Here is a 13,729-nt window from a genome sequence, read left to right as displayed (position 1 = left end):
CCCTGGGGAGAGCATTCCACAAATGGGGAGCCACCACCGAAAATGCCCGCAGCCTGATTATAGCGCTATATAGGACAAGCACACCAGGATGGATTTTCCCTATTGCAGACATTGCATAGGACCATGACAGATTGGTCACATGATCGTAAATAGGTTTCCTTATTAGAGAGGCCACAACAGAAATCCTATAAATTAGTTCACCAGTGTTCAACAATCAGGAGGCAGGTTAGTTATAAATGTGAGATAGGCCATGGCCACACATGTTGAAGCCTGGAGGAGATGTAGGTGTGCCTGAAGTGGTGTGTTGTCTAATCTGTCTGGCTGTATGTTGCAGTCACAGAAGCACTGTGGTTCTGATATCCTTTTATTAGTTAAAGATCCACAGTATATCAAATTAAACTGTAAGACCCTTTCATGAGGGCAGTCTCATATTAGGCTACTTTAGACATTGCAGGAATACCTAGTACTGTATGTACAGGTCTGCATACCCATGGTAGTCCCTGCAATGTACAGAACAGAACTTCTGCTTTTTGTTTTTTTTATCTTGAGTAGATGTTGTGGTGAGCTGTGGTACACACAGTCTACGGCTGCAGCCCTTTGCAGATATGTATCTGCAAGTTTCAATGATGCATGAAACTCCCTGCTAACTTGGGAGCAAAATCAACTTCTTTACTGTGGATTGTTCTTTGTTACATGATGCCTTGAACGACAGCAGGAGACTGAAGCAATGGTTAAAGGGGTAGCAAAAATACATACAGCCGTACCTCGGGTTACATACGCTCTGGGTTGCGTACTTTTTGGGTTACGAACTCCGCTAACCCGGAAGCGCAACCCGATGTGTGTGCCATTTGCACATGCACAGAGTGTTTTTCATGGTTTTTCCGGGGTTTTTTCGAACGAATTGTTCGGGTTACGTCCTTTTCAGGTTATGTACTGTAACCTGGAACGGATTAAGTACGTAACCCAGGGTACCACTGTATAAAAAAGATACACTTGGTATCAACAAAATTTCCTCTCCATGCCAAATAGGAATTTAAAAGAGAAGCAGAATACTTTTCATTGTGACTGCAGTGTGGGAGGAAAGGGCTAACTGCCACACACACACCATAGTACCATAGTTCTAGTTACAGGTAGGTAGCTGTGTTGGTCTGCTGTAGTCAAAATAAAATAAAAAATAAAAAAATTCCTTCCAGTTGCGCCTTAGAGACCAACTAAGTTTGTTATTGGTATGAGCTTTCTTGTGTATGCATGGTATCTGAAGTGTGCATGGTATCTGAAGAAGTGTGTATGCACACGAATGCTCATACCAATAACAAACTTAGTTGGTCTCTAAGGTGCTACTGGAAGGAATTTGTTTTTATTTTTTATTTCATAGTACCATAGTCCTTATACTGATTGGAGAGTCCCCATCAGCTGCTATTCACAATAAAAAGGAAAAAAGACAAGTGCAACACCAAACTAGACGGTTAATGTCCCATGTAGTTTGGTGCACAGAAGGAGAAGAGGTAGGATACTAGACCTGAGAAACTAGGCAAACATTGCAGGACACTGAGTTGCTTTCAGCTTCCTTTTCTTATCCATATAGCAACTCTGAAGCTCTAATGTTCAAAATTTGCCAACAGTGGTTGCTCTTGCTGCCATTGATTTTAACTCTGTTAACTATTGAGAATTATAGTTTTATGTCTTGCTTTACATGACTGATATTGAAACCTTTGCTGCTCCTAGCCTACAAGTAACATGCTGCCTGTATTTAACTATATCCTTTAGTATTTGGAGCACCACATATTGTTAGGGCTTTGTGAATAATGTGTTTGTGTTTAGTGTTGGTGTTGTGGTTCCGAAGCAATATTTATTTATATATTTATTTCCCTCTGGCATCTTGGGTGTATCCCTTCCTTGTCCATGCTGATATGGCTGTACTGTACTTACTTTGTGCAATTTGTAATCTTCTAGTTTCCCCTTCCACCAAGCCTTTGTCCTGTGCTTCCTTGCATGTTATGACTATTAGGGCCATGCCTTGAAAAACCGCTGCAGTAGAACTCCATTCCTTGTACTAACATAGCCCCAGTATGTTGGATCCCATATGATTATGCCACTCATTTTCTTTACTTTTAAAAGTAAAGACATTGTTTTTACTTTTTAATAGAATCTTTCATTATATTTATTGAAGCATATTTCTCTCAATATAAGCTCAAAAGTACCAATAATTTTCTTTTTTAAAAAAAAAAGATTTTTATTATTTTCTACATTAAACAACAAATACATCAAACAAATAAACAAAAACAATTAACAAAAGATAAAACAAAGAAAACACATCAAACACATTTAAACAACATAAGAGTAACAAAAAGAAACCTATACATACCTAAACAGGAACACCAAGAGAAAATCATTGTTTAATTCTAATTCCAATCTTCGTTGGGGGGACTTCCCCCGTTCTCTCAACTGCGTTCAATATCAAATATACTTTGGTAACTTTGTAACGATTTTCTTAACATTCACCACTATTCTTAATAATCATAAAGATACTAACTAACCGTATATAATTCATTACTTAAACAACATATCCTTAGACATTTCTAAATATTTTAAACCATTCATAACATTACTTCTTGTCTACTGTTTTCGTCTAACATCAACTAGCTAAAGCCAATTAAACAAGCCAGTTCTGCTTCAAATATCTAACTTTTCACGATTTTTTAAATAGTCCTTAAATTTCTTCCAATCCTGTTGCACCTTCTCCTCCCTCTGGTCTCGGAGTCTCGCGGTCAGTTCAACGAGTTCCATAAAGTCCATTAGCTTCATCTGCCATTCTTCCACTGTCGGGATCTCTTCACCTTTCCAGTTTCTTGCAAGTAAAATTCTAGCAGCTGTTGTGGCATACATAAAGAACACTCTATCCTGACTGGGTATCTCATGATTGGTACCAATAATTTTCATTCATCTCTAGTGACCTTTCAACAAAGCTTTTTCGAAGACCAAACTATAATTAAAAGGGAAATAATTTCTTCATTACAAAATGATACTTTAAAATAGCATTTATGCACCACAAGATATGTAGCCTACTTTTCTTCTCAGCTGATTAACCCTCATACAGTGATCTATAAAATATATTCAAGTTTGTAAATTCAGCAAGGGAAATAGCAAATAAAATACCTAGTAGCTTGTTTTGTGTCACATTTGCAGTAAACAAAATGCATCAAGAGGAACATCATAAAGAGTTAAATTTACTGGTACAAAGGCTGAATAAAATTCTGTAACAATATCACAACATTATGAAAGACACACACCCCCGCCACAACAAAAATACCCTATCACAAATGTGCTTGGGGGGGGGGGAACACTACAGAATGCCAAGTTGCTGCTCTGCAGTGATTTTGGTAGTAAAACTTTCTGTTTAGTTACAAGGGCTACCCTGGTTATTTGGAAATGTGATGCAATCCTGTTGGGTTTTAAAAACTACCAACCTATTTTATTTTAAGCTCAGATATACACTTTATATTGCCATATAATTCAGACATCTTAGCGCTGTCTCATCATTGGGTTTTTGTGTGTGTGTGTGTGTGTGTTTTGGGGGATGCTCAAACAATAAAAAGTTGAATGCAAATGGGAGGAAAAGCAGCACATTTCATCAGATGTGACAAAAAACAGACAAAAAACCTCCCAACCTACTTTCATATGTAAGGAATTTTGCCTACCCTCCTTCCTTAAAATTACCTAATTCATCTTTCTTCTGTTGCAGGCTGTCCATACAGGCATGAGGGCTTATATATATAACAAGAGTTCTGTTATTGGCTCTCAGGCAGAGCATTCAGGGATGCGCACGTACTACTTTAGTGCGGATACTCAAGAAGATATGAATGGTTGGATCCGTGCTATGAATCAAGCTGCTCTTATGCAAACACGTTCATCACCAAAGAGGCAAGTTCAGGGATCGTCTGTATTTAGACTTCCATTGTGTGTCTCTCGGATATCAATGCAATATTAAAAAGTACATTTTGCATTTTGAAAAATACTCATATATTAAATCTGAGTGACGTCTGCAAAAATGACGTATCAGCCATATACAGGAGCCTTTAAGTGATGGGACAAAACTAAGAGCTCTGAGGCATCACTTAGCATTAAAGAAGTTTGCTAAGCATTAAGTCTGTACAAAGATAACTTACTAGCGTTACAGTGTCAACAAATAAAGTGTTGACTTTTCGTGTACATTTTCCCCCCTTAGAGAAACAGGAAATCCAGATCAGCAAGCTGTTCCTCAAGCTAATCATGTGGATGCCTGCAAACAATGTGCAAAGTTAGATTCTGCTGATGCAAAAGGATGTTACAGAAAATCTCCTGAAACCTCTGCATATGATAAGCATGAAGAGATGAGAAAAGCAATAGAAGATGAGCATTATGCTGTCAGGAAGAACACGGTGGAATCAAAAAGGGAGAAATCTAAACATCCATTGATATCGGAGGTTGGCACATTGAATACAGAGTCAAGTCTGTCTCGGTCCCAGAGAGCTCAGCCTGTTGAGAAGAATGGAACACTTTCCAATTCGTTAAATACAAGTCCTGGCCTAGTGGAGCAGAATGGTATTGGTTTATATAAACAAGGATTTGTTTCCAGACCAGCTCAAAAAAAGCAGACACAGAGGAAAAACAATATGGCTCACATAGAGCACTGGGTTAAAGTCCAAAAAGGAGATCCCAAAAGGTTAGTAATAAACTTAGATTGTCTGTTTTATTGCTTTAAAATGGGTTGCTAGGGCCTTGGCAAGGGAGGGCTGCAAGACCCTGCTAATTTTAGTGGCAACAGCAGTTAAAACAATAAAAAATAAAGTAGGCTGGGGTGGACAGAAGGGTTTAAACTTCTATACCTGGTCCTGTGCCCTGATAGGGATGCAAATTTCCCATCCCTAATCCATAGCTGTCAACTTTTCCCTTTTCTTGCGAGGAATCCTATTCGGAATAAGGGAATTTCCCTTAAGGGGAAAGTTGACAGCTATGCCCTAGTCATCAGATTGATCATTTGTTGAGAAGGGAAGGGTGATAGACCCTCCTCCTTATCTGATCTGCACGGATCAACTAAGGAAGGAGGTCTGTGTGTGTGTGTGTGTGTGTGTGTGTGTTTGTGTGTTTGCATGATTCGGGTAGTGATAAAGCGGGATATCAAATCCAAACTACCTCTTCTTCTTCTTCTTATTCTTCTTCTTCTGTGGCTGGGTATGTCCTGTGTGCACGTATGTGAGAGGCTTGGGTGACCACATCCAACCTTTGCATGTGACTTCCTGGAGACGTGCCCAAGAGAGAATGTGGCACTTGGACCAAAAGCTGTTGGCCACCTCTGCTTTAAACTAACATATGTGATAGTCACCCACCTCTGGCATGCTAGAGATCATCAGGAGATGGATTGAAAACAAAAATACCAAAATCATAATGCCATTACACAAATCTGTGGTGTGACTGCGCTTGGAATGGCTTCAAACTCCTGTCCAGAAGCCCTCACATATTTACACATTTGTGCTAAGCCAAGGTTTCGCTTGGTGTGATGTGCAAAACCAGACCAGTGAAGACTGCTTATAGGCTGTTATATACTTCTCATATATTAGGTCATTCCCCTTTACATAATGCTACAAAAACTAGTGTTGCTTCTTTCTTATTCCATCAGCTATTCTTTATGGTCAAGATAAAATACTCTTCACAAATAGACCAAACTTCCAGTATGACACCATATGCATTAGAGTGTTGTTGTTGTTGGCCAAAATCCAGCTTACTTATTTGAATTTCCCTTAGCATTTCATGTAGTATAGTAATTAATCTACGTTGTTAATTTTCTTTTTTCTTGGTTACAAAATGCTGTTTCTGTGCAGCCATGCTTCATAAGAGATCTTTGTGTATTAGAATAATGGGTGCACAAGAGTGATAATTGATTAGAACTTTGGGCTAAGATAAAAAGCATGATAATTGTTTGAGATACCATCAAGATTTGCTGATTAGCTTGACCATTGCAACTGCATCCCAGCATTGTGGTCTAAATTACTATATTACTACCATTCAAAAATATTGAGAACAATGCACATCATAAGAGCCCTGATTTTGCAGACTCTGTGTATAGTGAAGCGTCTTTTATTTCCTTACATAATCTCCATGTGCCATTTGAAAAGCTGCTTTTGAGATAGGTGAGATCTTAGACCAAAGGTTGTGAGAGCCTGTGGAAAGCAATTTATATATTGGAGATTAGTAGCATATCATTGTGTAAGCTAAAACTGATTTTCTTATTCCACTAACTCTTAAAGGGGAGGATACCCTGTAAAGGCTGGGTGGGGTAAAGTCAAAAGCCCCACCACACTAGGGCCTTTGCTTAAATGTGTCTTTGATCCTGGACAAAATAAACTTTAATTTGTGATACATGGTATATATTCATTTGGTTGAAACTTAATATTTTAAAAGCAGAAGGCAGCAGTGCCTATTGTGTACAGTAAGGAGCCATGGAATTTTTATTTTGTTTTCAGAACAGAAGCAGCTCACCCAGTGGGACAGAGCTGCAGTGCTAGATCCTTGGCAGTAGCATCACTACTGCTTACTGGAAGGGAGAGGTTGGGTCTGTGTGAGCACACCAGCAGGTTCTGTGTTGATTCCACCCTTGCAACCTTAGCCCCCCTGCTACATCAACTCTCTCCATTCTGGAAAGCAGCCGCATCCCCATTGTTGGAAAGTTTTGTTAGTAATAATAATAATACTTTTCAATAGAGCAAAATACAGATGTCAGCAATGCTACCTGTCCCACCAGTTAAGCCTCTTGTCTTTATTAGTAGAACAGAATTCCAAAAATTGCTTGAAAAACATTTGGGGAGGGATAGAAGACCCTCAAAGCAGGAGGAAGGAAAGGAGTGGGAAGGTTTATTGGCAGAAATTAAAAAAGAGATAAGGCAGAGTGAGCAGAATATTGAGAAAAAAATTGTAGATCTGAAGGAATCTATGGATGAGAAATTTGAGAAAGTAGTGGGAGAGCTAACAGAACAGCTAAAAGAGCTGTCCACTAAATCCAAGACGATAGAAAATTCAGTGAAGAAAGTCCAGAAAGAAGTTAAACAATCAAAAAAAGATTCAGAAAAAGTAAAAGAAGAGATTGGAGACCTAAATAGGGCCCAGGAAGAGATGCTGGATAATATTGCATTGTTAGAACTGAGGCAGAAACAGCTTAATCTCAAATTTCGTGGGATTCCGGTGGAAGCCAATGAAAATATTAGACAAAAATTAGTGGTGGAACTGGCCAGATGGCTGGACACCAAACAAGAAATTATAGAATACTCAATCCTGAACGCCTTTAGAATAGGTGTGAAGTCGGCAAAAGCAAGAGCGAAAAAACTGCCAGGTGACTGCCTAGTAATGTTCAATTCGATGGACATTAGGAATGAAATATTGAAATTAAGCCACTCGCAGAAGTTGATAGTAGGGGGAAGGGAAATCATCATCTATAAAGAAATCCCAACAAGATTTTTAAACAAGAGGCAACCATACCATGCGCTGGCAGGTATTTTAAGAAGGAAAGGGATAAGCTTTAGATGGGAATTTCCTGAAGGATTAACCTTTTACTTCAAAAGCAAGAGATATAAGATCAAGAGTGAGCAAGAATTAAAGAAATTCACCAGAAGATATCCAAAGGAGTTGGGACTGGAGGAGGAGAAGAAAGGAAAAAGGAGGAGAGAAGCAGTAGAGGGCGAGACGGAAGTAGGAGCAGTAGGAGGAGCAGAAGAAGAGGACGAGGTAGAAGAAGGAGAAGGAGAAGGAAGTGGACAAGAAAGTGAAGAAGAAGGAGAAGAGGAAGAGGAAGAAGAAGAGAAGAAAGAAGAAAAGGAAGACAACGCAAATACCTAAAAGAACTTGACAAGAAAGATCATAAAATCGGAAAGTAGACATGATTTTAAAGGTCCAATCGTGGAACATAAATGGTTTAAACAATAAATGTAAAAGAAATAAAGTTGAACATGTTTTGATTAAAAAGAAATTAGATGTCATATGTTTGCAAGAAACTCATATTGCCAAAAAACATAGGAAAATATTAATAAACAAAAGACTGGGTCTGGATTTCGCGACAGCGGATAAAAAGAAAAAGCGTGGGGTGGTTTTTTATGTAAAACACAAGTTGGAACCCAAATTAATATATAAAGATGAGGAGGGGAGAGTGATAATTGTACAAATTAAATGGCAGGGTGAGAAACTGTTGCTGGTAGGAATATACGCCCCAAACAATAAGAAAGCCAAGTTTTACAAAAAACTTGAGGAAATCTTACTTGAATATGCTGATCAAAGGCAAATCTTAATGGGAGACCTAAACGGGGTGGTAACTCCAGCAATCGATAGATCATCTAGAAGCACGGGCTCCGAAGGGAAATTACCGAAGTCTTTTTTCACGTTGATAGAGAATTTAAATTTAATGGATATATGGAGATCCAAACACCCAACAACGAAACAGTATACGCACTTCTCAGAGCCCAACCAAAGCTCAGGAAGAATAGATTTTATTTGGGCCACCAAGGGAGTAGTGTCAAAAGTTAACAAAATAGAGATCCAGCCAAGAACCTTATCAGATCATAATGCCATTTATATGGAACTAAAAGGAGAAGGTGCCAAGAGTAGGTGGAGGATGAATGAGAATATATTTAATGATGAAAAAGTGGTTGAAAAAGCAAAAAAGGCAGTAAATGACTATTTTGCATTGAACTCAAACGAAGAAACAGATCTAAACACAATTTGGGATGCCAGTAAGGCGGTGATGAGGGGCTTCATGATTTCACAAGATATTGCTATAAGAAGAGCAAGAGAAAAAAAGAAGGAAGAATTACTGAAGGCATTGGAAGATAAAGAAAAGCAACTAATTCGGAAACCAAAAAATCAAGAATTGAAGCAGAGTATTAAGGTACTAAAAAACCAATTTGAATCGCTGATCAATCAAGAAATTGAGTGGAAGTTAAAATGGTTGAGACAAAAAAATTTTGAATATGCAAATAAGACAGGAAAATTATTGGCATGGCAATTGAAAAGAAGACAGGAACAGGGCATAATAAACAAAATTAAAAAGAATGAAGTAATAACAGATAATCCAAAGGAAATTAGAGATGTATTCCAGGATTTCTATAAGAATTTATATCAGAAGGAGCAGGAGGAAGATGAAGAAATAGACCGTTATCTGGAGAAAAATAAACCAAGGAAAATCTCAAAGGAAGACCAAGAACAGTTGAATATTCCAATTTCGGAAGAGGAGCTCAAAAGTGCAATACAGAAATTAAAAGGGGGGAAAGCCCCAGGCCCCGATGGCATATCGGCTAGGTATTATAAGGACTTGGCACCACAACTAGTTCCAAGGATGCTAGAATTGATGAATAGGATTCTAACCAATGGAAAAATACCAGACTCATGGAAAGAGGCTTTTATTACAGTAATCCCCAAACAAGGTACAGATCTGACGAATGTGAAAAACTACCGACCGATTTCCTTATTGAACCTGGACTATAAATTATTTACAAACATATTGGCTGATAGATTCAAAAAGGTTATGAATAAAGTAATTCACAGAGATCAAAATGGGTTTCTACCAGGTCGCCAAATGAAAAATAATATAAGAACAATTGTGGACCTGATAGAATATTTGGATTTGAAAATTGATAGAAAGGCAGCACTAATTTTTATTGATGCCGAAAAGGCCTTCGATAATGTATCTTGGGAATTTTTGTTGAAGGTATTGGGAAAGATGGAGGTGGGAGAAAAATTTTTAAAGGGCATCACGGCTATTTATAAAGAACAAACAGCGAAATTAGTGGTTAACGGAATACTTTCAGACAAAATTAGAATTACAAAAGGCACAAGGCAGGGTTGCCCGATATCGCCACTTCTCTTTATTATGGTTTTGGAAATCCTGACAAATAAATTAAGAGACACAAAAGAGGTAAAAGGAGTGAAGGTCGGTAGGAGGGAATTTAAAGTCAAGGCATTCGCGGACGATCTGGTTATGACTTTGGAAGATCCATTACAAAGTATGGGGAAAATGCTGGAAGTGATAGAGGAGTTCGGTAATTTGGCAGGCTTAAAGATAAATAAGGAAAAGACAAAAATGTTGGTTAAGAATCTCGACAAGAAGGAAATCGAAGAAATACAAAAAGAGTATGGTATTATGATGGTGAAAAAGGTCAAGTATTTGGGAATTTGGTTGTCCCCAAAAAATATAAACCTATTTAGTGATAATTATGAAACAATTTGGAAAGAAATTAAAAGAGATTTAGAAATTTGGAACAAATTAAATTTATCTCTGTGGGGTAGAATAGCATGTATAAAAATGAATGTACTACCGAGAATTCTGTTTTTGTACCAAATATTGCCGGTAATTAAGGGAACGAGCCTGCTAAAAGGGTGGCAGAAAAATCTGACAAAATTTATCTGGCAGGGCAAACACCCGAGAATCAAGCATAAATTATTGGTAGACAAAAAAGAAAGAGGGGGGTTTGGAATGCCAGATATTAAAATTTATTATGAGTCATCTTGTCTAGTCTGGCTGAGAGAATGGATAATGCTGGAAGATAAGGAGTTGCTAGACCTGGAGGGTTTTAACAATAGATACGGTTGGCACTCCTATCTCTGGCAAGACAAAGCGAAGGTTCACAAAGAATTTTTATCACATATATTTAGGGGACCATTATACGAGGTGTGGCAAAGGTACAAGGACTTACTAGAAAGAAAGACACCTAGGTGGCTCTCACCCACAGAGATAATAACGATAAAAAAGATTTATACGGAAGATGAAAAATGGATAACATATCAAGACCTGTTAATTGAATCAGAAAAAGGATGGAAAATTAAACCCTATGATCAGGTGGCGGAAAGGTTGACAGGGTGGATCCAATACCACCAGGTGTATAATTTATTTAATGAGGATAAAAGAAAACTTAATTTCGATAAGAAAAAGTCAAAATTCCAAGAAGAAATATTAGAAGGAAAGGAGAAATTACTATCTAAAATGTATAATTACCTATTAGAGTGGTTCACAAAAGATGAAGAAATTAAAGAAACAATGATAAAGTGGGCTATAGATATAGGTCATAATATTCAATTTGAAATGTGGGAGAAATTATGGTGTGAACACATAAAATTTACTGCTTGCATAACTTTGAAGGAGAACATCATGAAAATGATGTATCGCTGGTATCTCACACCGGTAAGACTAGCAAAAATGTATAGAAGTTACGACAAGAAATGCTGGAAATGTGAGATGAAGGACGGCGACTTCTACCACATGTGGTGGACATGCGATAAAATCAAGCAGTATTGGGAAGTAATTTATAATGAACTAAAGAAAATACTTAAATATACATTTATAAAAAAACCGGAAGCTTTTCTAATTGGCTTAGTTGGAAATGAGATAAAAAAGAAGGACCAAAGGTTTTTCCTTTATGCAACTACAGCAGCAAGGATACTTTTGGCGCAGTATTGGAAATCAAAAGACTTACCTTCGGTAGATGATTGGAAAACAAAGTTATGGGAATATTCAGAATTGGCCAAATTAACGGGGAGAGTAAGAGACCAAAGAGACCAAAGGTTTCAATCGGAGTGGGGTAAATTTTTAGATTATATGAAAGACTGTAAAAATTGGTAACACTTTCGGGTGCTGGCAGAATTCTTGCACTAGGATGACATGTTAAGACAAAGTGAGGAAAACAAGTTAGTAAAATGAACAGAAATAAGAAAAAGCGAGGAAGTAGTGAGAAGTTAGAAAACCAGAGAAAAGAAGGAGGGAAGTCAGAAAACTCGACGGAGTTTTATGTAATATTGTAAAATATTGTATGTTCAACTTGTCTGTATTTTATTTGCTGGAAAATAAAAAAATTCATGCAAAAAAAAAAAAAGAAAAACATTTGGGGAGGGTTGGTGGGGGGGAGCATTGTGTGTGTTTGTGAGTGAACCAGTGGTGTTGCCAGCTGTCCCTTTTTTGTATTGGTGCTGCCCTCTGGACAGTTTAAGAACTATATAGCATTATTATATAAAGGACTATATACAAGAGGTGTTAAAGCTCACATTTCTCTCTCTCACCTTGGTTTGTCATGTAAGTTGTGTTTTAGTACAGTATTGTGTTGCTCTTTTTAAAATTATACTAGCAGACACAAAAATGGAAATTAAATGGATTGAATAAAAAAAACTGCACAGAAGGGAAATAGTTGGATATTGTGCTCCACAAATGCTTGGACAAGAGTTACCGGTAGCATAGTAGTTCACATGTGTTATAGTAGGTTCTGTAGCATGCTTCTGCTTGTATAACCTCTTGCACAAGTGGAAGGAAAAATATCATGTCAAGTTTCACTTTTCCCATGCAATACTTTCAATACTCTCAAGCAAAGGGTATATCTCTCCTCTGCTGAAGACAGCTTTTGCATCTTATAGGGCATGTTGTTTGAATTCAACCAAATGTGTGCTTATTTCCAACTTTTATAGCAAACCTCTTCAAGAAGCAAACTGTTCACTCTCTCTACCAATAAATAGCTGGGACTAACAGCATTCTCTCTGTAACCAGAAAGATGAAATGGGAGAACAGAGTTCATTCTAAGTATTCATGGAAAGGAATATAGTGAGGAAAAAGCCTTGCAAAACTAGAGCTTCTTCACTGACCATTATACATAAAAGTCACAGTGAATTTCATGTTATACAGGCGGGAAAATTGTGAAGGGGAAAAAGGAGTGCCTTAAAGTCCGGTTAAAATGTACAGAAAAATTTGTATGAAGCTCAAGGGGGGGCTCATTTTTTTCCTGCCAGCTATTCATTCCTCTGTCAGGAATCTGGTCTCACAATCTCAGAGCCTATTGAAAAAGATAGCAGCAGCATGGCGTTATCTTTTATGATTCTGACTAAAAATCAGAAATAACTTTCTGATGGTGTGAGCAGTTCAACAGTGGGACAGACTCCCTTGGAAGGTGGTGGACTCACCTTCATGGGAGGCTTTTAAGCAGAAGTTGGGTGGATGCACGTCATGGATGCTTTAGTTGATATTGCTGCATTGCAGGGGGTTGGACTAGATCATTCATTCATTCATTCATTAAATTTGCATACCACCCTTCATCCTTAGATCTCAAAGTGGTTCACAGCAAGAGAATACAAGATAAAAATACAAAATACATAACAAAAACAAAAAAGTCAATAACCCCCTTCCCCTTCCCCTTCCCCTCTCAGAGTCTCTTCCAGCTCTACAATTATATGGTCCTTTGTCTTCCATCCATTTAGTTCTAACATTTAACTGATGGACACCCTTCACAGCATGAGCATGATGAGCTTATGCTACCCAACAGTTACTTTGTTGATGAAGTCCAAGTGTTTCAGGTCCTTGCTTGTTTTCTTCAAGAAAAAAGTGAGAATGATTTTTAATGTTAGCTTGGCAAAAGGCCCAGTAAAGTCGGTTGATGCATTAAATCAATAGCTCCTTAATTGTGCAACAGATGAGACTACTTATGTGACATGATGGTTTCCTGTTAAATTGGCTGCTCAGGCTTTAAGCTACTTTTGTCATGAAGCATAATTAATCTTGTCATGAAGCCAGGTAGTCAAGTGATGTAGAACCTTGGGAGAATCTGCTTGTTTTTTTGCTGAGAATATTATTTTACAAATAACTCCCTGAGGATAGAGACGTTTTTAGCAAATGATAATGTATCAGAAACATCCTTTCTGTTTCCACAAAATGCACGTATGTTTACTGAACATATCT

At 37.7% G+C, this 13,729-nt stretch overlaps 1 protein-coding gene across 13 annotated transcripts in view; it reads left to right on the top strand.

Moving 5' to 3' along the window:
• PLEKHA7 (pleckstrin homology domain containing A7) overlaps positions 1-13,729 on the top strand; it is a 145,968-nt gene that overhangs the window by 92,050 nt on the left and 40,189 nt on the right. For all 13 annotated transcript variants that reach the window (XM_033153623.1, XM_033153632.1, XM_033153614.1 and 10 more), the window contains 2 exons: positions 3,743-3,921; positions 4,226-4,702. In XM_033153623.1, coding sequence (XP_033009514.1) covers positions 3,743-3,921; positions 4,226-4,702 — 656 coding nt within the window. The remainder of the gene's footprint in view (positions 1-3,742; positions 3,922-4,225; positions 4,703-13,729) is intronic.

The sequence above is a fragment of the Lacerta agilis genome, chromosome 1 (assembly GCF_009819535.1).
Source record: "Lacerta agilis isolate rLacAgi1 chromosome 1, rLacAgi1.pri, whole genome shotgun sequence".
Lineage (NCBI taxonomy): Eukaryota > Metazoa > Chordata > Lepidosauria > Squamata > Lacertidae > Lacerta > Lacerta agilis.
Note: the sequence above shows the minus strand (reverse complement) of the source record. Positions and strands in the feature narration are given on the sequence as shown.